The sequence below is a fragment of the Mugil cephalus genome, chromosome 1 (genome assembly GCF_022458985.1).
Source record: "Mugil cephalus isolate CIBA_MC_2020 chromosome 1, CIBA_Mcephalus_1.1, whole genome shotgun sequence".
NCBI lineage: Eukaryota > Metazoa > Chordata > Actinopteri > Mugiliformes > Mugilidae > Mugil > Mugil cephalus.
The window spans coordinates 43,721,387-43,746,403 of NC_061770.1; the positions used below are offsets into that span (position 1 = coordinate 43,721,387).

At 39.8% G+C, this 25,017-nt stretch overlaps 2 protein-coding genes across 2 annotated transcripts; both read left to right on the forward strand.

The window, feature by feature from the left end:
* Positions 1 to 380: 380 nt before the first annotated feature.
* On the forward strand, positions 381 to 11,986 carry LOC125007363 (mucin-5AC-like). The gene is made up of 37 exons (XM_047584148.1): positions 381 to 526; positions 619 to 683; positions 800 to 972; positions 1,294 to 1,496; positions 1,589 to 1,653; positions 1,769 to 1,941; positions 2,263 to 2,465; positions 2,558 to 2,622; positions 2,738 to 2,910; positions 3,232 to 3,434; positions 3,527 to 3,591; positions 3,707 to 3,879; positions 4,201 to 4,403; positions 4,496 to 4,560; positions 4,676 to 4,848; positions 5,170 to 5,372; positions 5,465 to 5,529; positions 5,645 to 5,817; positions 6,139 to 6,341; positions 6,434 to 6,498; positions 6,614 to 6,786; positions 7,108 to 7,310; positions 7,403 to 7,467; positions 7,583 to 7,755; positions 8,077 to 8,279; positions 8,372 to 8,436; positions 8,552 to 8,724; positions 9,046 to 9,248; positions 9,341 to 9,405; positions 9,521 to 9,693; positions 10,015 to 10,216; positions 10,309 to 10,373; positions 10,489 to 10,661; positions 10,983 to 11,185; positions 11,278 to 11,342; positions 11,458 to 11,630; positions 11,951 to 11,986. Exons 3-31 carry the CDS (start codon positions 810 to 812, stop codon positions 10,140 to 10,142), a joined length of 4,260 nt encoding a protein of 1,419 aa, XP_047440104.1. The 5' UTR covers positions 381 to 526; positions 619 to 683; positions 800 to 809; the 3' UTR covers positions 10,143 to 10,216; positions 10,309 to 10,373; positions 10,489 to 10,661; positions 10,983 to 11,185; positions 11,278 to 11,342; positions 11,458 to 11,630; positions 11,951 to 11,986.
* On the forward strand, positions 10,499 to 20,059 carry LOC125009735 (mucin-2-like). The gene is made up of 25 exons (XM_047587946.1): positions 10,499 to 10,661; positions 10,983 to 11,185; positions 11,278 to 11,342; positions 11,458 to 11,623; positions 11,951 to 12,154; positions 12,247 to 12,311; positions 12,427 to 12,599; positions 12,921 to 13,123; positions 13,216 to 13,280; positions 13,396 to 13,568; positions 13,889 to 14,091; positions 14,184 to 14,248; positions 14,364 to 15,240; positions 15,322 to 15,386; positions 15,511 to 15,695; positions 16,029 to 16,246; positions 16,546 to 16,607; positions 16,699 to 16,847; positions 16,961 to 17,394; positions 17,479 to 17,543; positions 17,645 to 17,829; positions 18,129 to 18,358; positions 18,815 to 18,876; positions 18,968 to 19,116; positions 19,216 to 20,059. The coding sequence occupies exons 1-25, from the start codon at positions 10,499 to 10,501 to the stop codon at positions 19,299 to 19,301; spliced, it is 4,515 nt and encodes a 1,504-aa protein (XP_047443902.1). The 3' UTR covers positions 19,302 to 20,059.
* The last annotated feature ends 4,958 nt before the right edge of the window (positions 20,060 to 25,017 follow it).

The following is a 25,017-nucleotide window of genomic DNA, read 5'->3' on the forward strand; positions in this document are numbered from 1 at the left end:
TGGTAAGTAAACAGTACAGCCACACTTGACTAGCAAGGAAATACCCCATATGTAGTCGATTCATGTCACTCTATGCCATGACTTTGAGTTGGTCTTTCTTCAGTGACCATCAATAAATCTCCCTGCCATCTCAGAATATACCAAAAAACAAACACTTTCCTTGTTAAGAGAAAACTGTTCTTGTGCTACAGTTTATGAGTCGTTTGAACTCTAACTGGCCATTCATAAACATTGGGATTCATACAATTTTCCCAAAGAATGCCTTTTGACCAAGAATAGCTGCTTTTTTCATATTTGTCTTGGTGTGTGTTTGTGCTTTCAGAAACACCTGCACTCAACACTACTGCAGCTACAACCACTCCAAATGCAACAACACACCACTGCACCAACTACAAGAGCTACTACAACTGAAGCGCCACCCCCAGTTGTGGCTATTCAAGCAACCTTGGTAGAAGTGTTTGTCCCAGAACTCAGTGACAGGAACAGCCAACAATTTAGGGCCCTTGAGACAAGAGTTGTAACAGTGGTGAGTCCAATGCCTCAACAATGTCACTTAATGAGGTGTACTTAGTGACTTTTCACTTCTTCTTCATTTAATTTTACATTTTTTCTTCGCAGTGTGACATCATCTACTTTGTTCGATATGGTGCAATTTTCCGCCGCACATTCATCATAGCATTTAGGTGAGAGGATATATTTTCTTGACAGAATCTTCTAAGCATTTGTATATAGACGTTTTCGCCATAGACATGATACTAGTGACCAATAATGTTTCAAATATATGTTGTTTTTCATGCAGGTCAACACAAATGCAGAACACTGTTGCAGAGGTGGGGATCGAGTTCAACCCAAATTCCACAAGTGCAGAAATCCCACCGGCTGCCGATGTTGCACAAACCTTAGTAGATGCAGTGAATAATCCCAACAGTACGCTCAACATCACTATTCAAGCCAACACTGTCCGAGTAGTTGGTAAGTAAACAGTACTGCCACACTTGACTAGCAAGGAAATACACCCATATGTAGTCGATTCATGTCACTCTATGCCATGACTTTGAGTTGGTCTTTCTTCAGTGACCATCAATAAATCTCCCTGCCATCTCAGAATATACCAAAAAACAAACACTTTCCTTGTTAAGAGAAAACTGTTCTTCTGCTACAGTTTATGAGTCGTTTGAACTCTAACTGGCCATTCATAAACATTGGGATTCATACAATTTTCCCAAAGAATGCCTTTTGACCAAGAATAGCTGCTTTTTTCATATTTGTCTTGGTGTGTGTTTGTGCTTTCAGAAACACCTGCACTCAACACTACTGCAGCTACAACCACTCCAAATGCAACAACCACCACTGCACCAACTACAAGAGCTACTACAACTGAAGCGCCACCCCCAGTTGTGGCTATTCAAGCAACCTTGGTAGAAGTGTTTGTCCCAGAACTCAGTGACAGGAACAGCCAACAATTTAGGGCCCTTGAGACAAGAGTTGTAACAGTGGTGAGTCCAATGCCTCAACAATGTCACTTAATGAGGTGTACTTAGTGACTTTTCACTTCTTCTTCATTTAATTTTACATTTTTTCTTCGCAGTGTGACATCATCTACTTTGTTCGATATGGTGCAATTTTCCGCCGCACATTCATCATAGCATTTAGGTGAGAGGATATATTTCTTGACAGAATCTTCTAAGCATTTGTATATAGACGTTTTCGCCATAGACATGATACTAGTGACCAATAATGTTTCAAATATATGTTGTTTTTCATGCAGGTCAACACAAATGCAGAACACTGTTGCAGAGGTGGGGATCGAGTTCAACCCAAATTCCACAAGTGCAGAAATCCCACCGGCTGCCGATGTTGCACAAACCTTAGTAGATGCAGTGAATAATCCCAACAGTACGCTCAACATCACTATTCAAGCCAACACTGTCCGAGTAGTTGGTAAGTAAACAGTACTGCCACACTTGACTAGCAAGGAAATACACCCATATGTAGTCGATTCATGTCACTCTATGCCATGACTTTGAGTTGGTCTTTCTTCAGTGACCATCAATAAATCTCCCTGCCATCTCAGAATATACCAAAAAACAAACACTTTCCTTGTTAAGAGAAAACTGTTCTTCTGCTACAGTTTATGAGTCGTTTGAACTCTAACTGGCCATTCATAAACATTGGGATTCATACAATTTTCCCAAAGAATGCCTTTTGACCAAGAATAGCTGCTTTTTTCATATTTGTCTTGGTGTGTGTTTGTGCTTTCAGAAACACCTGCACTCAACACTACTGCAGCTACAACCACTCCAAATGCAACAACCACCACTGCACCAACTACAAGAGCTACTACAACTGAAGCGCCACCCCCAGTTGTGGCTATTCAAGCAACCTTGGTAGAAGTGTTTGTCCCAGAACTCAGTGACAGGAACAGCCAACAATTTAGGGCCCTTGAGACAAGAGTTGTAACAGTGGTGAGTCCAATGCCTCAACAATGTCACTTAATGAGGTGTACTTAGTGACTTTTCACTTCTTCTTCATTTAATTTTACATTTTTTCTTCGCAGTGTGACATCATCTACTTTGTTCGATATGGTGCAATTTTCCGCCGCACATTCATCATAGCATTTAGGTGAGAGGATATATTTCTTGACAGAATCTTCTAAGCATTTGTATATAGACGTTTTCGCCATAGACATGATACTAGTGACCAATAATGTTTCAAATATATGTTGTTTTTCATGCAGGTCAACACAAATGCAGAACACTGTTGCAGAGGTGGGGATCGAGTTCAACCCAAATTCCACAAGTGCAGAAATCCCACCGGCTGCCGATGTTGCACAAACCTTAGTAGATGCAGTGAATAATCCCAACAGTACGCTCAACATCACTATTCAAGCCAACACTGTCCGAGTAGTTGGTAAGTAAACAGTACAGCCACACTTGACTAGCAAGGAAATACACCCATATGTAGTCGATTCATGTCACTCTATGCCATGACTTTGAGGTGGTCTTTCTTCAGTGACCATCAATAAATCTCCCTGCCATCTCAGAATATACCAAAAAACAAACACTTTCCTTGTTAAGAGAAAACTGTTCTTCTGCTACAGTTTATGAGTCGTTTGAACTCTAACTGGCCATTCATAAACATTGGGATTCATACAATTTTCCCAAAGAATGCCTTTTGACCAAGAATAGCTGCTTTTTTCATATTTGTCTTGGTGTGTGTTTGTGCTTTCAGAAACACCTGCACTCAACACTACTGCAGCTACAACCACTCCAAATGCAACAACCACCACTGCACCAACTACAAGAGCTACTACAACTGAAGCGCCACCCCCAGTTGTGGCTATTCAAGCAACCTTGGTAGAAGTGTTTGTCCCAGAACTCAGTGACAGGAACAGCCAACAATTTAGGGCCCTTGAGACAAGAGTTGTAACAGTGGTGAGTCCAATGCCTCAACAATGTCACTTAATGAGGTGTACTTAGTGACTTTTCACTTCTTCTTCATTTAATTTTACATTTTTTCTTCGCAGTGTGACATCATCTACTTTGTTCGATATGGTGCAATTTTCCGCCGCACATTCATCATAGCATTTAGGTGAGAGGATATATTTCTTGACAGAATCTTCTAAGCATTTGTATATAGACGTTTTCGCCATAGACATGATACTAGTGACCAATAATGTTTCAAATATATGTTGTTTTTCATGTAGGTCAACACAAATGCAGAACACTGTTGCAGAGGTGGGGATCGAGTTCAACCCAAATTCCACAAGTGCAGAAATCCCACCGGCTGCCGATGTTGCACAAACCTTAGTAGATGCAGTGAATAATCCCAACAGTACGCTCAACATCACTATTCAAGCCAACACTGTCCGAGTAGTTGGTAAGTAAACAGTACAGCCACACTTGACTAGCAAGGAAATACACCCATATGTAGTCGATTCATGTCACTCTATGCCATGACTTTGAGGTGGTCTTTCTTCAGTGACCATCAATAAATCTCCCTGCCATCTCAGAATATACCAAAAAACAAACACTTTCCTTGTTAAGAGAAAACTGTTCTTCTGCTACAGTTTATGAGTCGTTTGAACTCTAACTGGCCATTCATAAACATTGGGATTCATACAATTTTCCCAAAGAATGCCTTTTGACCAAGAATAGCTGCTTTTTTCATATTTGTCTTGGTGTGTGTTTGTGCTTTCAGAAACACCTGCACTCAACACTACTGCAGCTACAACCACTCCAAATGCAACAACCACCACTGCACCAACTACAAGAGCTACTACAACTGAAGCGCCACCCCCAGTTGTGGCTATTCAAGCAACCTTGGTAGAAGTGTTTGTCCCAGAACTCAGTGACAGGAACAGCCAACAATTTAGGGCCCTTGAGACAAGAGTTGTAACAGTGGTGAGTCCAATGCCTCAACAATGTCACTTAATGAGGTGTACTTAGTGACTTTTCACTTCTTCTTCATTTAATTTTACATTTTTTCTTCGCAGTGTGACATCATCTACTTTGTTCGATATGGTGCAATTTTCCGCCGCACATTCATCATAGCATTTAGGTGAGAGGATATATTTCTTGACAGAATCTTCTAAGCATTTGTATATAGACGTTTTCGCCATAGACATGATACTAGTGACCAATAATGTTTCAAATATATGTTGTTTTTCATGCAGGTCAACACAAATGCAGAACACTGTTGCAGAGGTGGGGATCGAGTTCAACCCAAACTCCACAAGTGCAGAAATCCCACCGGCTGCCGATGTTGCACAAACCTTAGTAGATGCAGTGAATAATCCCAACAGTACGCTCAACATCACTATTCAAGCCAACACTGTCCGAGTAGTTGGTAAGTAAACAGTACAGCCACACTTGACTAGCAAGGAAATACACCCATATGTAGTCGATTCATGTCACTCTATGCCATGACTTTGAGTTGGTCTTTCTTCAGTGACCATCAATAAATCTCCCTGCCATCTCAGAATATACCAAAAAACAAACACTTTCCTTGTTAAGAGAAAACTGTTCTTCTGCTACAGTTTATGAGTCGTTTGAACTCTAACTGGCCATTCATAAACATTGGGATTCATACAATTTTCCCAAAGAATGCCTTTTGACCAAGAATAGCTGCTTTTTTCATATTTGTCTTGGTGTGTGTTTGTGCTTTCAGAAACACCTGCACTCAACACTACTGCAGCTACAACCACTCCAAATGCAACAACCACCACTGCACCAACTACAAGAGCTACTACAACTGAAGCGCCACCCCCAGTTGTGGCTATTCAAGCAACCTTGGTAGAAGTGTTTGTCCCAGAACTCAGTGACAGGAACAGCCAACAATTTAGGGCCCTTGAGACAAGAGTTGTAACAGTGGTGAGTCCAATGCCTCAACAATGTCACTTAATGAGGTGTACTTAGTGACTTTTCACTTCTTCTTCATTTAATTTTACATTTTTTCTTCGCAGTGTGACATCATCTACTTTGTTCGATATGGTGCAATTTTCCGCCGCACATTCATCATAGCATTTAGGTGAGAGGATATATTTCTTGACAGAATCTTCTAAGCATTTGTATATAGACGTTTTCGCCATAGACATGATACTAGTGACCAATAATGTTTCAAATATATGTTGTTTTTCATGCAGGTCAACACAAATGCAGAACACTGTTGCAGAGGTGGGGATCGAGTTCAACCCAAACTCCACAAGTGCAGAAATCCCACCGGCTGCCGATGTTGCACAAACCTTAGTAGATGCAGTGAATAATCCCAACAGTACGCTCAACATCACTATTCAAGCCAACACTGTCCGAGTAGTTGGTAAGTAAACAGTACAGCCACACTTGACTAGCAAGGAAATACACCCATATGTAGTCGATTCATGTCACTCTATGCCATGACTTTGAGGTGGTCTTTCTTCAGTGACCATCAATAAATCTCCCTGCCATCTCAGAATATACCAAAAAACAAACACTTTCCTTGTTAAGAGAAAACTGTTCTTCTGCTACAGTTTATGAGTCGTTTGAACTCTAACTGGCCATTCATAAACATTGGGATTCATACAATTTTCCCAAAGAATGCCTTTTGACCAAGAATAGCTGCTTTTTTCATATTTGTCTTGGTGTGTGTTTGTGCTTTCAGAAACACCTGCACTCAACACTACTGCAGCTACAACCACTCCAAATGCAACAACCACCACTGCACCAACTACAAGAGCTACTACAACTGAAGCGCCACCCCCAGTTGTGGCTATTCAAGCAACCTTGGTAGAAGTGTTTGTCCCAGAACTCAGTGACAGGAACAGCCAACAATTTAGGGCCCTTGAGACAAGAGTTGTAACAGTGGTGAGTCCAATGCCTCAACAATGTCACTTAATGAGGTGTACTTAGTGACTTTTCACTTCTTCTTCATTTAATTTTACATTTTTTCTTCGCAGTGTGACATCATCTACTTTGTTCGATATGGTGCAATTTTCCGCCGCACATTCATCATAGCATTTAGGTGAGAGGATATATTCCTTGACAGAATCTTCTAAGCATTTGTATATAGACGTTTTCGCCATAGACATGATACTAGTGACCAATAATGTTTCAAATATATGTTGTTTTTCATGCAGGTCAACACAAATGCAGAACACTGTTGCAGAGGTGGGGATCGAGTTCAACCCAAATTCCACAAGTGCAGAAATCCCACCGGCTGCCGATGTTGCACAAACCTTAGTAGATGCAGTGAATAATCCCAACAGTACGCTCAACATCACTATTCAAGCCAACACTGTCCGAGTAGTTGGTAAGTAAACAGTACTGCCACACTTGACTAGCAAGGAAATACACCCATATGTAGTCGATTCATGTCACTCTATGCCATGACTTTGAGTTGGTCTTTCTTCAGTGACCATCAATAAATCTCCCTGCCATCTCAGAATATACCAAAAAACAAACACTTTCCTTGTTAAGAGAAAACTGTTCTTCTGCTACAGTTTATGAGTCGTTTGAACTCTAACTGGCCATTCATAAACATTGGGATTCATACAATTTTCCCAAAGAATGCCTTTTGACCAAGAATAGCTGCTTTTTTCATATTTGTCTTGGTGTGTGTTTGTGCTTTCAGAAACAACTGCACTCAACACTACTGCAGCTACAACCACTCCAAATGCAACAACCACCACTGCACCAACTACAAGAGCTACTACAACTGAAGCGCCACCCCCAGTTGTGGCTATTCAAGCAACCTTGGTAGAAGTGTTTGTCCCAGAACTCAGTGACAGGAACAGCCAACAATTTAGGGCCCTTGAGACAAGAGTTGTAACAGTGGTGAGTCCAATGCCTCAACAATGTCACTTAATGAGGTGTACTTAGTGACTTTTCACTTCTTCTTCATTTAATTTTACATTTTTTCTTCGCAGTGTGACATCATCTACTTTGTTCGATATGGTGCAATTTTCCGCCGCACATTCATCATAGCATTTAGGTGAGAGGATATATTTCTTGACAGAATCTTCTAAGCATTTGTATATAGACGTTTTCGCCATAGACATGATACTAGTGACCAATAATGTTTCAAATATATGTTGTTTTTCATGCAGGTCAACACAAATGCAGAACACTGTTGCAGAGGTGGGGATCGAGTTCAACCCAAATTCCACAAGTGCAGAAATCCCACCGGCTGCCGATGTTGCACAAACCTTAGTAGATGCAGTGAATAATCCCAACAGTACGCTCAACATCACTATTCAAGCCAACACTGTCCGAGTAGTTGGTAAGTAAACAGTACTGCCACACTTGACTAGCAAGGAAATACACCCATATGTAGTCGATTCATGTCACTCTATGCCATGACTTTGAGTTGGTCTTTCTTCAGTGACCATCAATAAATCTCCCTGCCATCTCAGAATATACCAAAAAACAAACACTTTCCTTGTTAAGAGAAAACTGTTTTTCTGCTACAGTTTATGAGTCGTTTGAACTCTAACTGGCCATTCATAAACATTGGGATTCATACAATTTTCCCAAAGAATGCCTTTTGACCAAGAATAGCTGCTTTTTTCATATTTGTCTTGGTGTGTGTTTGTGCTTTCAGAAACACCTGCACTCAACACTACTGCAGCTACAACCACTCCAAATGCAACAACCACCACTGCACCAACTACAAGAGCTACTACAACTGAAGCGCCACCCCCAGTTGTGGCTATTCAAGCAACCTTGGTAGAAGTGTTTGTCCCAGAACTCAGTGACAGGAACAGCCAACAATTTAGGGCCCTTGAGACAAGAGTTGTAACAGTGGTGAGTCCAATGCCTCAACAATGTCACTTAATGAGGTGTACTTAGTGACTTTTCACTTCTTCTTCATTTAATTTTACATTTTTTCTTCGCAGTGTGACATCATCTACTTTGTTCGATATGGTGCAATTTTCCGCCGCACATTCATCATAGCATTTAGGTGAGAGGATATATTTCTTGACAGAATCTTCTAAGCATTTGTATATAGACGTTTTCGCCATAGACATGATACTAGTGACCAATAATGTTTCAAATATATGTTGTTTTTCATGCAGGTCAACACAAATGCAGAACACTGTTGCAGAGGTGGGGATCGAGTTCAACCCAAACTCCACAAGTGCAGAAATCCCACCGGCTGCCGATGTTGCACAAACCTTAGTAGATGCAGTGAATAATCCCAACAGTACGCTCAACATCACTATTCAAGCCAACACTGTCCGAGTAGTTGGTAAGTAAACAGTACAGCCACACTTGACTAGCAAGGAAATACACCCATATGTAGTCGATTCATGTCACTCTATGCCATGACTTTGAGTTGGTCTTTCTTCAGTGACCATCAATAAATCTCCCTGCCATCTCAGAATATACCAAAAAACAAACACTTTCCTTGTTAAGAGAAAACTGTTCTTCTGCTACAGTTTATGAGTCGTTTGAACTCTAACTGGCCATTCATAAACATTGGGATTCATACAATTTTCCCAAAGAATGCCTTTTGACCAAGAATAGCTGCTTTTTTCATATTTGTCTTGGTGTGTGTTTGTGCTTTCAGAAACACCTGCACTCAACACTACTGCAGCTACAACCACTCCAAATGCAACAACCACCACTGCACCAACTACAAGAGCTACTACAACTGAAGCGCCACCCCCAGTTGTGGCTATTCAAGCAACCTTGGTAGAAGTGTTTGTCCCAGAACTCAGTGACAGGAACAGCCAACAATTTAGGGCCCTTGAGACAAGAGTTGTAACAGTGGTGAGTCCAATGCCTCAACAATGTCACTTAATGAGGTGTACTTAGTGACTTTTCACTTCTTCTTCATTTAATTTTACATTTTTTCTTCGCAGTGTGACATCATCTACTTTGTTCGATATGGTGCAATTTTCCGCCGCACATTCATCATAGCATTTAGGTGAGAGGATATATTTCTTGACAGAATCTTCTAAGCATTTGTATATAGACGTTTTCGCCATAGACATGATACTAGTGACCAATAATGTTTCAAATATATGTTGTTTTTCATGCAGGTCAACACAAATGCAGAACACTGTTGCAGAGGTGGGGATCGAGTTCAACCCAAATTCCACAAGTGCAGAAATCCCACCGGCTGCCGATGTTGCACAAACCTTAGTAGATGCAGTGAATAATCCCAACAGTACGCTCAACATCACTATTCAAGCCAACACTGTCCGAGTAGTTGGTAAGTAAACAGTACTGCCACACTTGACTAGCAAGGAAATACACCCATATGTAGTCGATTCATGTCACTCTATGCCATGACTTTGAGTTGGTCTTTCTTCAGTGACCATCAATAAATCTCCCTGCCATCTCAGAATATACCAAAAAACAAACACTTTCCTTGTTAAGAGAAAACTGTTCTTCTGCTACAGTTTATGAGTCGTTTGAACTCTAACTGGCCATTCATAAACATTGGGATTCATACAATTTTCCCAAAGAATGCCTTTTGACCAAGAATAGCTGCTTTTTTCATATTTGTCTTGGTGTGTGTTTGTGCTTTCAGAAACAACTGCACTCAACACTACTGCAGCTACAACTACTCCAAATGCAACAACCACCACTGCACCAACTACAAGAGCTACTACAACTGAAGCGCCACCCCAGTTGTGGCTATTCAAGCAACCTTGGTAGAAGTGTTTGTCCCAGAACTCAGTGACAGGAACAGCCAACAATTTAGGGCCCTTGAGACAAGAGTTGTAACAGTGGTGAGTCCAATGCCTCAACAATGTCACTTAATGAGGTGTACTTAGTGACTTTTCACTTCTTCTTCATTTAATTTTACATTTTTTCTTCGCAGTGTGACATCATCTACTTTGTTCGATATGGTGCAATTTTCCGCCGCACATTCATCATAGCATTTAGGTGAGAGGATATATTTCTTGACAGAATCTTCTAAGCATTTGTATATAGACGTTTTCGCCATAGACATGATACTAGTGACCAATAATGTTTCAAATATATGTTGTTTTTCATGCAGGTCAACACAAATGCAGAACACTGTTGCAGAGGTGGGGATCGAGTTCAACCCAAATTCCACAAGTGCAGAAATCCCACCGGCTGCCGATGTTGCACAAACCTTAGTAGATGCAGTGAATAATCCCAACAGTACGCTCAACATCACTATTCAAGCCAACACTGTCCGAGTAGTTGGTAAGTAAACAGTACTGCCACACTTGACTAGCAAGGAAATACACCCATATGTAGTCGATTCATGTCACTCTATGCCATGACTTTGAGTTGGTCTTTCTTCAGTGACCATCAATAAATCTCCCTGCCATCTCAGAATATACCAAAAAACAAACACTTTCCTTGTTAAGAGAAAACTGTTTTTCTGCTACAGTTTATGAGTCGTTTGAACTCTAACTGGCCATTCATAAACATTGGGATTCATACAATTTTCCCAAAGAATGCCTTTTGACCAAGAATAGCTGCTTTTTTCATATTTGTCTTGGTGTGTGTTTGTGCTTTCAGAAACACCTGCACTCAACACTACTGCAGCTACAACCACTCCAAATGCAACAACCACCACTGCACCAACTACAAGAGCTACTACAACTGAAGCGCCACCCCCAGTTGTGGCTATTCAAGCAACCTTGGTAGAAGTGTTTGTCCCAGAACTCAGTGACAGGAACAGCCAACAATTTAGGGCCCTTGAGACAAGAGTTGTAACAGTGGTGAGTCCAATGCCTCAACAATGTCACTTAATGAGGTGTACTTAGTGACTTTTCATTTCTTCTTCATTTAATTTTACATTTTTTCTTCGCAGTGTGACATCATCTACTTTGTTCGATATGGTGCAATTTTCCGCCGCACATTCATCATAGCATTTAGGTGAGAGGATATATTTCTTGACAGAATCTTCTAAGCATTTGTATATAGACGTTTTCGCCATAGACATGATACTAGTGACCAATAATGTTTCAAATATATGTTGTTTTTCATGCAGGTCAACACAAATGCAGAACACTGTTGCAGAGGTGGGGATCGAGTTCAACCCAAACTCCACAAGTGCAGAAATCCCACCGGCTGCCGATGTTGCACAAACCTTAGTAGATGCAGTGAATAATCCCAACAGTACGCTCAACATCACTATTCAAGCCAACACTGTCCGAGTAGTTGGTAAGTAAACAGTACAGCCACACTTGACTAGCAAGGAAATACACCCATATGTAGTCGATTCATGTCACTCTATGCCATGACTTTGAGTTGGTCTTTCTTCAGTGACCATCAATAAATCTCCCTGCCATCTCAGAATATACCAAAAACAAACACTTTCCTTGTTAAGAGAAAACTGTTCTTCTGCTACAGTTTATGAGTCGTTTGAACTCTAACTGGCCATTCATAAACATTGGGATTCATACAATTTTCCCAAAGAATGCCTTTTGACCAAGAATAGCTGCTTTTTTCATATTTGTCTTGGTGTGTGTTTGTGCTTTCAGAAACACCTGCACTCAACACTACTGCAGCTACAAACCACTCCAAATGCAACAACCACCACTGCACCAACTACAAGAGCTACTACAACTGAAGCGCCACCCCCAGTTGTGGCTATTCAAGCAACCTTGGTAGAAGTGTTTGTCCCAGAACTCAGTGACAGGAACAGCCAACAATTTAGGGCCCTTGAGACAAGAGTTGTAACAGTGGTGAGTCCAATGCCTCAACAATGTCACTTAATGAGGTGTACTTAGTGACTTTTCATTTCTTCTTCATTTAATTTTACATTTTTTCTTCGCAGTGTGACATCATCTACTTTGTTCGATATGGTGCAATTTTCCGCCGCACATTCATCATAGCATTTAGGTGAGAGGATATATTTCTTGACAGAATCTTCTAAGCATTTGTATATAGACGTTTTCGCCATAGACATGATACTAGTGACCAATAATGTTTCAAATATATGTTGTTTTTCATGCAGGTCAACACAAATGCAGAACACTGTTGCAGAGGTGGGGATCGAGTTCAACCCAAACTCCACAAGTGCAGAAATCCCACCGGCTGCCGATGTTGCACAAACCTTAGTAGATGCAGTGAATAATCCCAACAGTACGCTCAACATCACTATTCAAGCCAACACTGTCCGAGTAGTTGGTAAGTAAACAGTACAGCCACACTTGACTAGCAAGGAAATACACCCATATGTAGTCGATTCATGTCACTCTATGCCATGACTTTGAGTTGGTCTTTCTTCAGTGACCATCAATAAATCTCCCTGCCATCTCAGAATATACCAAAAAACAAACACTTTCCTTGTTAAGAGAAAACTGTTCTTCTGCTACAGTTTATGAGTCGTTTGAACTCTAACTGGCCATTCATAAACATTGGGATTCATACAATTTTCCCAAAGAATGCCTTTTGACCAAGAATAGCTGCTTTTTTCATATTTGTCTTGGTGTGTGTTTGTGCTTTCAGAAACACCTGCACTCAACACTACTGCAGCTACAACCACTCCAAATGCAACAACCACCACTGCACCAACTACAAGAGCTACTACAACTGAAGCACCACCCCCAGTTGTGGCTATTCAAGCAACCTTGGTAGAAGTGTTTGTCCCAGAACTCAGTGACAGGAACAGCCAACAATTTAGGGCCCTTGAGACAAGAGTTGTAACAGTGGTGAGTCCAATGCCTCAACAATGTCACTTAATGAGGTGTACTTAGTGACTTTTCACTTCTTCTTCATTTAATTTTACATTTTTTCTTCGCAGTGTGACATCATCTACTTTGTTCGATATGGTGCAATTTTCCGCCGCACATTCATCATAGCATTTAGGTGAGAGGATATATTTCTTGACAGAATCTTCTAAGCATTTGTATATAGACGTTTTCGCCATAGACATGATACTAGTGACCAATAATGTTTCAAATATATGTTGTTTTTCATGCAGGTCAACACAAATGCAGAACACTGTTGCAGAGGTGGGGATCGAGTTCAACCCAAATTCCACAAGTGCAGAAATCCCACCGGCTGCCGATGTTGCACAAACCTTAGTAGATGCAGTGAATAATCCCAACAGTACGCTCAACATCACTATTCAAGCCAACACTGTCCGAGTAGTTGGTAAGTAAACAGTACAGCCACACTTGACTAGCAAGGAAATACACCCATATGTAGTCGATTCATGTCACTCTATGCCATGACTTTGAGTTGGTCTTTCTTCAGTGACCATCAATAAATCTCCCTGCCATCTCAGAATATACCAAAAAAAAACACTTTCCTTGTTAAGAGAAAACTGTTCTTCTGCTACAGTTTATGAGTCGTTTGAACTCTAACTGGCCATTCATAAACATTGGGATTCATACAATTTTCCCAAAGAATGCCTTTTGACCAAGAATAGCTGCTTTTTTCATATTTGTCTTGGTGTGTGTTTGTGCTTTCAGAAACACCTGCACTCAACACTACTGCAGCTACAACCACTCCAAATGCAACAACCACCACTGCACCAACTACAAGAGCTACTACAACTGAAGCGCCACCCCCAGTTGTGGCTATTCAAGCAACCTTGGTAGAAGTGTTTGTCCCAGAACTCAGTGACAGGAACAGCCAACAATTTAGGGCCCTTGAGACAAGAGTTGTAACAGTGGTGAGTCCAATGCCTCAACAATGTCACTTAATGAGGTGTACTTAGTGACTTTTCACTTCTTCTTCATTTAATTTTACATTTTTTCTTCGCAGTGTGACATCATCTACTTTGTTCGATATGGTGCAATTTTCCGCCGCACATTCATCATAGCATTTAGGTGAGAGGATATATTTCTTGACAGAATCTTCTAAGCATTTGTATATAGACGTTTTCGCCATAGACATGATACTAGTGACCAATAATGTTTCAAATATATGTTGTTTTTCATGCAGGTCAACACAAATGCAGAACACTGTTGCAGAGGTGGGGATCGAGTTCAACCCAAACTCCACAAGTGCAGAAATCCCACCGGCTGCCGATGTTGCACAAACCTTAGTAGATGCAGTGAATAATCCCAACAGTACGCTCAACATCACTATTCAAGCCAACACTGTCCGAGTAGTTACTCCCACTACAACAACTGCAGCAACTACAACAACAACTCCTGCCGCAACTACAACAACAACCCCTGCTCCAACTACATCAACAACTCATGCACCAACTGGAACAACTGCAGCAACTACAACAACAATTCCTTCAGCAACTACAACATCAGCAGTAACTACAACTCCTGCACCAACGACAACAACAATTCCTGCACCAACTATATCAACTGCAGCAAGTACAATAACTCCTGCATCAACTACAACAACTGCAGCAACTCCAACAACTGTAGCAACTACAACTCCTGCACAAAGTACAACAACTCCAGCAACATCAACAACTGCAGCAACTACAACAACAACTCCTGCACAAAGTACAACAGCAACTCCTGCAGTAACTACAACAACTCCTGAACCAACTAAAACTCCTGCCTCAACTACAACAACTCCTGTTCCAACTACAATAACAACTCCTGCACCAATTTCAACAACTGAAGCAACTACAACGACTCCTGCACCAAGTACAACTGCAGCAATTACAACACCGACTCCTGCAGCAACTACAACAACAACTGCACCGACTACAACAACTACAACAACTACTACAACGGAAGCGCCACCCCCAGTTGTGGCTATTCAAGCAACCTTGGTAGAACCATTTGTCCCAGAACTCAATGACAGGAACAGCCAACAATTTAGGGCCCTTGAGATTAGAGTTATAACTCTGGTGAGTCCAATACCTCAATACTTCTACTTTATTAACTGTATCTTGTGAGATTTCACTCAATTTTACATTTTTTCTTCGCAGTGTGACATCATCTACTTGGCTCGATATGGTGCAATTTTCCGCCGCACATTCATCATAGCGTTTAGGTGGGAGAATATATTTTGTGACAGAACGTTCTAAGCATTTGTATATAGAAGTTTTCATATTGACCATGGCCATAGACATAATACTAGTGATCAAAAATGGTTGATATGTTGTTTTTTTATACAGACCAGCTTTCACGCAAACACGAATGGAGAACACTGATGCAGAGGTGGGGATCGAGTTCAACAGAAATTCCACAAGTGCAGAAATCCCACCGCCTGCCGATGTTGCACAAACCTTAGTAGAGGCAGTGAATAATCCCAACAGTACGCTCAACGTCACTATTCAAGCCAACACTGTCCAAGTAGTTGGTAAGTAAACTGTAGTACCACACTTGACTAGCAAGGAAATACACCCATGTGTAGTTGATTCATGTCAGTCTATGTCATAACTTTGTATTGATCTTTCTTTAGTGACCATCAATAAATCTTTCTGCCATCTCAGAATATAATAAAGAAGAAATAACTTTCCCTCTTAAAGTTTTCTTCTGCTACAGTTAATGAGGGGCTATAACTCCAACTGGCCATTCATCAACATACAGTACATTGGGATTCATACAATTTTTCCCAAAGAGGCCCTTTGATTTGTTATTTTCAATTTTTTTTCCATATTTGTTTTTATTGTGTCTTTGTGTGTGTTTTCAGTAACAACTGCAGCTCCAACTACTTTAGCTAATACAACTACTGCAAATGCAACTACCAATGCCACAACAACTGCAGTCCCCACAACATCCACCACAACTGTTGAGGCAGTTACAACAAGGCGGTTGACTTTCAGATCAGCTGGAGAGACCTTTACAAATGATTTGCTGAATCCCTCATCTCAAGTATTTATCAATCGGGTTAATCTGCTCAAGTCAAATGTAAGTATCTTTAAATGAAAATGTCTTTTATAACATGGAAACATTTCACCTTGTGTATTATTAAGTTACGTTATTTAAGTGCCACACATCATTCCTCTTCTTTGCGAACATATTAATTTGTTATATTCACCTACATCTGAACATGGTACACTTCCCATCAGTTTAAAATTCAACTGTATAGAGAGAACTAAAATTTGAAAAAATGTTGTAGCACAATTACACTGTGAGATTAGAAAGTGAGGAAATCATCATCTATTAAACATAACACATGCATTTAAAGATTGTTTGTGTTTCTGCAGCTGGAACCTTTCTACCAAAGAGCATTTTTTTCATTCCGCTTCTTGACTGTGATTTCATTCAGGTAATTTTTAATCATTATACTGATAGAATCCTAAGAATATTGATTATAAATCCATAGAAATAAAACTATGTTTCTGTCAATCCTTTTGCAGTAACGGATCAATCATCAACAACATGGACCTCACGTTTAGATCCACATCTGTACCTAACAACACTCAGATTGCCACAGTTTTGATCGATGCATCGTCCAACATCACAGCCTTTAACATTGACACCAACTCTATTTCTGTGGATGGTGCAGGCAAGTCATTTTAAATGCTATCATATTATAAAGTTTTAATATAATAGGGGTTTTAGTTAACGTGGAGCCTGTTTCCCCAACAACTGCTGCATCAACTACAACAACTCCTGCAGGATCTACAGTAACAACCACCACTGCACCAACTACTACAACTATTGCAAATGGAACCACCAACGCAACAACCACCACTGCACCAACTACGATAACAACCACCACTGCACCAACTACTACAACTATTGCAAATGGAACCATCAATGCAACAACCACCACTGCATCAACTACTACAACTGTTGCAAATGGAACCACCAACGCAACAACCACCACTGCACCAACAACTACAATTATTGCAAATGGAACCACCAACGTAACAACCACCACTGCAACAACTACTACAACAACGACCACTGCACCAACTACAACAGCTACTACAACTCAAGCACCACCAGTTGTGACTATTCAAGCAACCTTGGTAGAAGTGTTTGTCCCAGAACTCAGTGACAAGAACAGCCAACAATTTAGGGCCCTTGAGACAAGAGTTGTAACAGTGGTGAGTCCAATACCTCAATACTTTCACTTAATTAACTGTAATCAGTGATTGTTATTAATTTAATTTTACATTTTTACTTCACAGTGTGACATCATCTACTTTGCTCGATATGGTGCAATTTTCCGCCGCACATTCATCATAGCATTTAGGTAAGAGGATACATTTCTTGACAGAATCTTCTAAGCATTTGTATTTGTTTTCATAATTTTAGTTATTCATAATAGTTCAAATATCTGCTTTTTTTATGCAGACGAGCTTTGGCCCTAACACGAATGGAGAACACTGTTGCAGAGGTGGGAATCGAGTTCAACAGAAATTCCACAACTGCAGAAATCCCGCCAGCTTCTGATGTTGTACAAACCTTAGTAGATGCAGTGAATAATCCCAACATTACGCTCAACATCAGTATTCAAGCCAACACTATCCAAGTAGTTGGTAAGTAAACAGTAGTGACACACTTGAGTAGCAATGAAATATACCCATATGCAGTTGATTCATGTCAGTCTATGTCATGACTTTGAGTTGATCTTTCTTTAGTGACTGTCAATAAATCTTACTGCCATCTAAGAAAATAAAGAAGAAACAACTACCTTCCATTTTAAAAGAAAACTTTTCTGTTACTATAGTTAACTGGCCATTCATAAACATATAGTACAAAGAATGCCCTTTGAGTAACAATATCTAATTTTTCACGTTCACCCCCATATTTGTCTTTGTGTCTCCCTTTCTTTCAGATACAAATGCAACTACCAATGCCACAACAACTGCAGCTCCCATGCAGCCACAGTCCTCTACAACCCCAGTTACAAGTATTGTCACTACATCGACAACCTCTACCACAACTGTTGAGGCAGTTACAACAAGGCGGTTGACTTTCAGATCAGCCGGAGAGACCTTTATAAATGATTTGCTGAATCCCTCATCTCAAGCATTTATCAATCGGGCTAATCTGCTCAAGTCAAATGTAAGTATCTTTAAATAAAAATGTTCACATTCTTATAACATGGAAAATTTTCACTTGTGTATTATTAAGTTACATTATTTCTGCAGAGTGCCACATGTCATTCCTCTTCTTTGCAAACATATTAATTAGTTATATTCATCTAAATCTGAACATAGTACAATTCCCCTCCATGTAAAATTCAAATGCATAGAGAGAACTAAATACATTCTCTACAAACATTTTAATTTCAAGCAATATTTTTGTTAGTAAGAGAAACTGATGTAAATAATCTCACCCACATACATTTAATTGTATGCGGACACAGTAGGTAGTCATTGAAATAGGACAAGGTTCAAAATGGGTCTCTGTTATAAGCAAAAATGTTGTAGCATAATTACACTGTGAGATTAGAAAGTGAGGAAATAATTATCCATGAAACATAACACATGCAATTAAAGATTGTTTGTGTTTCTGCAGCTGGAACCTTTCTACCAAAGAGCATTTTCTTCATTCCGCTTCTTGACTGTGATTTCATTCAGGTAATTTTTAATCATTATACTGGTAGAATCCTAAGAATATTGATTATAAATCCATAGAAATAAAACTATGTTTCTGTCAATCCTTTTGCAGTAACGGATCAATCATCAACAACATGGACCTCACGTTTAGATCCACATCTGTACCTAACAACACTCAGATTGCCACAGTTTTGATCGATGCATCTTCCAACATCACAGCCTTTAACATTGACACCAACTCTATTTTTGTGGATGGTGCAGGCAAGTCATTTTGAATGCTATCATATTATAAAGTTTTAATATAATAGGAGTTTTAGTTAACGCAATGCCTTGTTTCCCTTTTTTCAACATTTACAACAGCGTCAAGTGGAGTGAGCCACAAGACCAGTCTCATCACCGCATCCTGTCTGGTGCTGCTGTCATGGCTACTGTCATGTCAGCAATAGTCTCTGCTGAAGTCCATGGAATCCCATTAGAAAATGTCTGCACTAACTGGTATGAGGAGGGACATCGTTCATCTTCAAAATCCAAGAAGAGCTTCTGATGAATAGCAAATATAATATGGCTTAGAAGAAGCATCTAGATATTCAATTCAAATTTAGTGCACACACACGTTGCTACACCTTTGATCTCCCTAAAATAGCATAAATGAAGGAAACAACTGCAAAGTTTTCACTGACAACAAATACAAAATTGACTTTGTAGTTAGAACAATTACAATGTGTGTAATATTCAAACTGAACAGGAAGTAAGTGAATAAATGTTTAAGTTTCAGCGAAGGAAATTATTCAGCCTGTATTATGATCTGCCTCTTGAAACCTGAGATAAGTCTCATTGAATACTACGGAGTTCATAAAATATATGAACAATGTCTTCAATGATTATCTGGTCAACTTTCATATTCAATTTTTTTCCATTATATGTGGATTCTGTGATCTCATTATCTTATCTTATACTCGTATAATTACAATTATTTATAATCGTTACAAAAACATATAAGGTGATCCTACCCCAAAGTGGGGAAAGTTGTAAATGGTGTCTTCAAGTTGATCAGGATGCAAAATTATTTAAAAAAAAAAAAAATCTATCTATATTAATATCTTGTAAGTTTGTTTTTTGTTTGTTTTTTGTTATCTCAAGTATATTCAGAAAATGTAACACAAAGTACTACAGATGCTTCAATTAAAGGCGCAAACATTTAAAAGTTGGTCTTGTGTATTTTTTAAATGTACTATTACTGCTGATATCACGGTCAGTGATTCAGTTTTGTTTTGAAAATGGCAGGATACAGAAAGTACACAGAAGGCTAAACAATAAACTAACTTTAAAAATGCTCATATGGACATTTTATCAAATATAACAGAAAACACCTTCCAGCGTGTGAAGAACACCTCTGTTCTGTATAAAAGGAATTGGCAAAACTACCTTGGGTCTAGTTTGTTTTCATGAGGGCCACTCATATGATCAGTGAACACCTCTAAATCCTATCATCTACTACTGCTTAAAGTCTCACAAGGGAAAAATATGCAGGCAGCTGAAAACTGCACACACACAGATGTGGTCGTGGCCGTACACAGTAGCAGCAAAGATAACTCCAGAGATCAAACTCTGCTTGGTTAAGGAAAGTAGATTTTTGTGTACATTATTTGGATGTTGAGGAGCATGTTTAGGGGCATTGGAAACTTTAACATGTCAGCATTTCATGATGATCTTTGTGTTAACAAAGAAGTTTATTTTGAAGGAAAAAGAAGGGGACGGGATGAAGAGGTCGAGGGGAAGGGGTGAAGGGATATTATGATGAATATATACATATATTTATGCAAAGTTTTGAAAAACTGAAACAAACTGCATGTTTCCAGAGGACAGCTTAATACTGAATATGGTGGGGAGAATCTAACTTGAGTTTTCAGTGACATCTGTTTGAAATTCTTTTGGAACAATGTTAATGGGAGATTCTTACACAGGGGTTTTTGTTTTTTTTGTGCATCAGTGTGGTTAGGGCAATGGCTCGGGAACACCTCTGTGACTGCTCAGGGGGGTCCACCAGCATGCTGGTTGCTTCACCAAGTCATCGGGCTCTGTGTTTAATCTGCCCACCACAACTCTTGCATGAAGACTAGGGATTGAGTTAGTTAGCTAGTTCCTTTGCTAGGCAGGTAGATAGGGGAAAGCTTGCTCCATAGCTGACAGCTTGGTTGTACACCATTGTTAAAGTTAGTGTGGTTTATTGTGGCTGATAGGAGGCTGATGTGACTAGAGGACATAGCTGGGTGGTATGCCATTTAGCCTGCCAGGGTTTGGGTGGTTGTTTTGTATTTCTAGTCTGGCTGACCTCCTGTTATGTATTGACAACCGGTAAGTGAAGTGGTTATGGCTTCAGTAGATGAGTTTGTAGAGAATGCTACACATGAGTTGTTAAAGGTCTTCAGCAAGGAGCAATTACTGAAGGTTGCAGAGCGTTTTGATGTGGTGTGCTCTAGGCAGTCGCGAAAAGAAACCATTTTGTCTACTTTAAAGGCACAGTTGGTTGAGAAGGAGGTGCTGCCAAAGGTAGAGGAGGGTTTCACTGAGAGCATGTCCACGGAAAGGAGTGCGTCCTCCGGGCGACCTCCTGATAGTTTTGGGGTGACCTTAACATTTGATCAGCAAATGAATGAGTTGTTAATACTACAACATGGACAGTTGTTAAAACAGGAGGAACGTGCTAAAGAGCATGCTGTGCAACTGGAAAAGCTACATCAAGATGTTCAGTGGCGTGACGCTGATCTCAGGCAGCAGCAGCATGCGTTGGAGCGTGGTCGTCTAGACCTGATAAAAGAGGGGAAGCTTTTTGATTCAAGTAACCAGTCGGTACCTGGGATCTTTTTGATGTTGCTACTAGTTTAAGGTTGGTCCCAAATTTTTCAGAAGAGGATATAGACACTTTTTTTTTTTGTTATTGGAACGACTAGCTAAGACTAGGAAGTGGTCTGATCCTGAACAAATGCTGTTGTTACAATGCACCTAACTGGAAAAGCTCTCTGCTCTAAGTATGGCCGACAGAGAAAATTACAGCAAAGGCAAGGCTGCAGTTTTTAAAGCATGTGAGTTGGTGCCAGAGGTTTATAGGCAAAAGTTCAGAAAATCTACAAAGCATGAACGCATAACATATGTGGAGTTTGCCAGGGGGTTAACAACTCTTTTTAATCACTGGCATGTGGCGGCTCAGGTAGAGACCTTCCCTCAGTCAGAACAATTCAAATCGACTTTTCCAGATTACATTGTTACGTACCTCTTTGAGCGCCAGGTAAAGACCGCATCTAAGGCTGCAGTTCTGGCGGACGAATATTCCCTGACACACAAGCTACCTGTTTGCAGTCACAGAGGAACTTTTTCCAATAGTTGGCAGCTAGATGAGTTAAAAAATGAATCAGGGACACGCTTGGAAAACGTTTCCCAGTTTCGTCTTCAGCAAAACCAAAGCACGTCTTGTAACTATTGTTTAGGTCAAGGGCACTGGAAAAAGGAGTGCCCGGTGCTGAAAGCCAAAAGCAAATTTCATCACGATAATCATCCTGTAAAGCCAGTCGTACTCGCGATCTCAATCTGTACAGCTGAAAAGGCTGAAGATATAGCTGCTGTTCAGTTGCATACGAAGTCTACTGAGGCTGTCAGTCCTTGTGTTCCGGTGGTTGTTGAGTTAGCGAATGAACCTGATTTGACATTGGTTGACCCAGGATACCATCCATTTGTCTCCAAAGGTTTTGTGTCCTTGGAAGGAAGTGATAAAAAGTGCCTGTTAAAATTCTAAGGGATTCAGGTGCTTTGGATTCTTTCATTTTAGAGTCTGTGTTGCCATTTTCCTCAGACAGTGATACTCAAGGTTGGACGGTAGTCAAGGGTATGGGTCTTAATGTTTTTACTGTCACTCTACATAATGTCAGTCTGTCTTCAAATCTGGTGAAAGGTGACGTTTCACTTGGCATGTGTCCTGAGTTGCCTGTGGAGGGAATACAGGTAATACTAGGAATTGACTTGGTTGGTGCACGGTTGTGGAGTGATTTGCCTCCTTCCCCTCTAGTTGCTTCAACTCCTTCTGTTGGTGATGTAAGCCTTGGAAACCCGACAAAGTCATTGGTTGGTTCAGCCTGTGTCGTTACCAGGGCCCAAAGTCGTATTGATCCGCTTCTTGAAAAGTGCGCTAAGTTGACAAGGCAAAAATCAAAAGTATGTTTTCCATTACCTGACTGTGTGCTGTCTGTTACTCGCAGTGAGTTAAGACAGGAGCAGGAAGAAGACCTCTCCCTGAAAGAACTGTTTCCGCAGGTCCGTCCATCTGATGAGTTGGAGAGTGCTGTTCCAGGGTACTTCCTCGAGGATGGTTTGTTGGTGAGAAAGTGGGTTAAAAAGTGAAAGAAAGTGGGATGCCATTTTTCAAGTTGTAGTTCCAACCAGACTGCAACTGTATTTTTCATACAGCTCATAATACAGCAGGACATTCAGAGGTTAAGAAAACTTACAACAGGGTGTTGCACTATTTCTACTGGCCGAGGCTAAAGAGAGATATCTCTGCTTAAAACCTGCCATACGTGTCAGATAACAGGCAAGCCTAATCTGTGTATAAAGCCTGCACCTTTGTGTCCTGTATCAACAACCAGTCAACCTTTTGAACACCTGCTTATTGACTGTGTTGGCCCTTTACCATAGGCTAAGGCTGGTAGTATGTATTTATTATTATTATTATATTATTATTATGTATATAACTGTGATGTGTTTAAGTACACGCTACCCTGCAGGTTCTCCATTATAATTTCACCTAACATCAATGTCAAGCTTTAACATGCCACCAGTCTAAAGGGGATTCTTTATTCAAACTAATTTGCATGACTTGCAAATAACTGATTTGTATAATCGCTGGGAGGCAGAAATATTTGTCATATTTAGATGGCATGCAAGTGTGTTTCAACATCAGTTCAAAGGGCAAAAGACTGGAGTACATTATCAAACAGAACCAAGGCGCTGGCAGAGGTAATTTTTGTTAATTTTTAAAGGTCCTTGAAATTTTCTAAAAGTCAACCTAGCTTTTCTTCCATTGCATTTTAGAAAGACTATACTCAATGTGGAATGTCACATGAGGTAATAAGTTGGTGGTAGAAGATAAAAGGGGGAACTTTTCATCTTGATTTCCGTTTTAGGTAGGTATGTTTGTCTTTATCAGAGTATACTTGGTTTATCTGTTTATTTTTTATTATTTAAATTATTATTATAATATTATAAAATACATTCAGGTCAATAAGCTTTGTTTTAAATTAGGAATTGTAGTGCTATCATAAATCAATGTTTTGTGAAATCCTGCTGGTTTTGGGTATGTTGTTGAATTCAGATATAAATACATGTAGTAATTACAAATAATATACAAAAGGATGATACTAATCTGTTTCCAGTAGGGAGCTTCTCTCGTTAGTCTTTAGTGTTTGTGTTCTACCGCCTCTATTCTGGATTATATGTGACAGACAAATAGGGATTAAAGACACATTTTGACAATGGAACATTGGAAGCAAAAAATATATTAAATATATAAGTGAAAACAGAAGTAGAATTTGCCAGGCAGAGGTGAAGTTTTAACACTAAATCTTGACAACTGGATATACTTTCTAAATCTATCATAGCAACACTTCTCAATTATTTGAATTCCAAAAAGCACTGTCTTGAAATCAGTTTGACTGCAAAAATATCTGGATATGGTTCTATATGTGGATAAGGTTTGGCGGTACAGAAGTTGATTGTTCTGGATTATTTAAAAATGTTTTAAAAAAAAGTTTGTTCTACATATATATATATATATATATATATATATATATATATATACACACCCACACACACACATATATTATACACAGAGTACTGTAGCCATGGAAGCAATCAGAAATAACTTCAGATTTCCCCGGAACAAAAAGCAAACAAAAAACAAAACAAAACAAAAAAACTCAGCATCCGTCAAGTTTCATGACCAGAAGCATAGTAAAATAGTAAAATATTTGCAAATATTTAAGAAGCATTTGGAGGATGGAGACTGCTTAAAGTCTGGAAAGATTTTAAACTGATGCCAACTTGGATCATTTTCTCCTGAACAGGTAAGCATTTAGCTAATTTATCACAGTCACTTGTGCGTATGAGCATTAA

Excerpts from the sequence above, each read along its gene's own strand:
- LOC125009735 (XM_047587946.1), top strand. The coding sequence starts at position 10,499 with ATGCAGAACACTGTTGCAGAGGTGGGGATCGAGTTCAACCCAAATTCC. Across the intron at positions 11,186-11,277 it reads AGACAAGAGTTGTAACAGTG|TGTGACATCATCTACTTTGT; the intron begins GTGAGTCCAATG and ends TTTTCTTCGCAG. Across the intron at positions 12,600-12,920 it reads CAACACTGTCCGAGTAGTTG|AAACACCTGCACTCAACACT; the intron begins GTAAGTAAACAG and ends TTGTGCTTTCAG.
- LOC125007363 (XM_047584148.1), top strand. The coding sequence starts at position 810 with ATGCAGAACACTGTTGCAGAGGTGGGGATCGAGTTCAACCCAAATTCC. Across the intron at positions 6,499-6,613 it reads ACATTCATCATAGCATTTAG|GTCAACACAAATGCAGAACA; the intron begins GTGAGAGGATAT and ends TTTTTCATGCAG. Across the intron at positions 7,311-7,402 it reads AGACAAGAGTTGTAACAGTG|TGTGACATCATCTACTTTGT; the intron begins GTGAGTCCAATG and ends TTTTCTTCGCAG.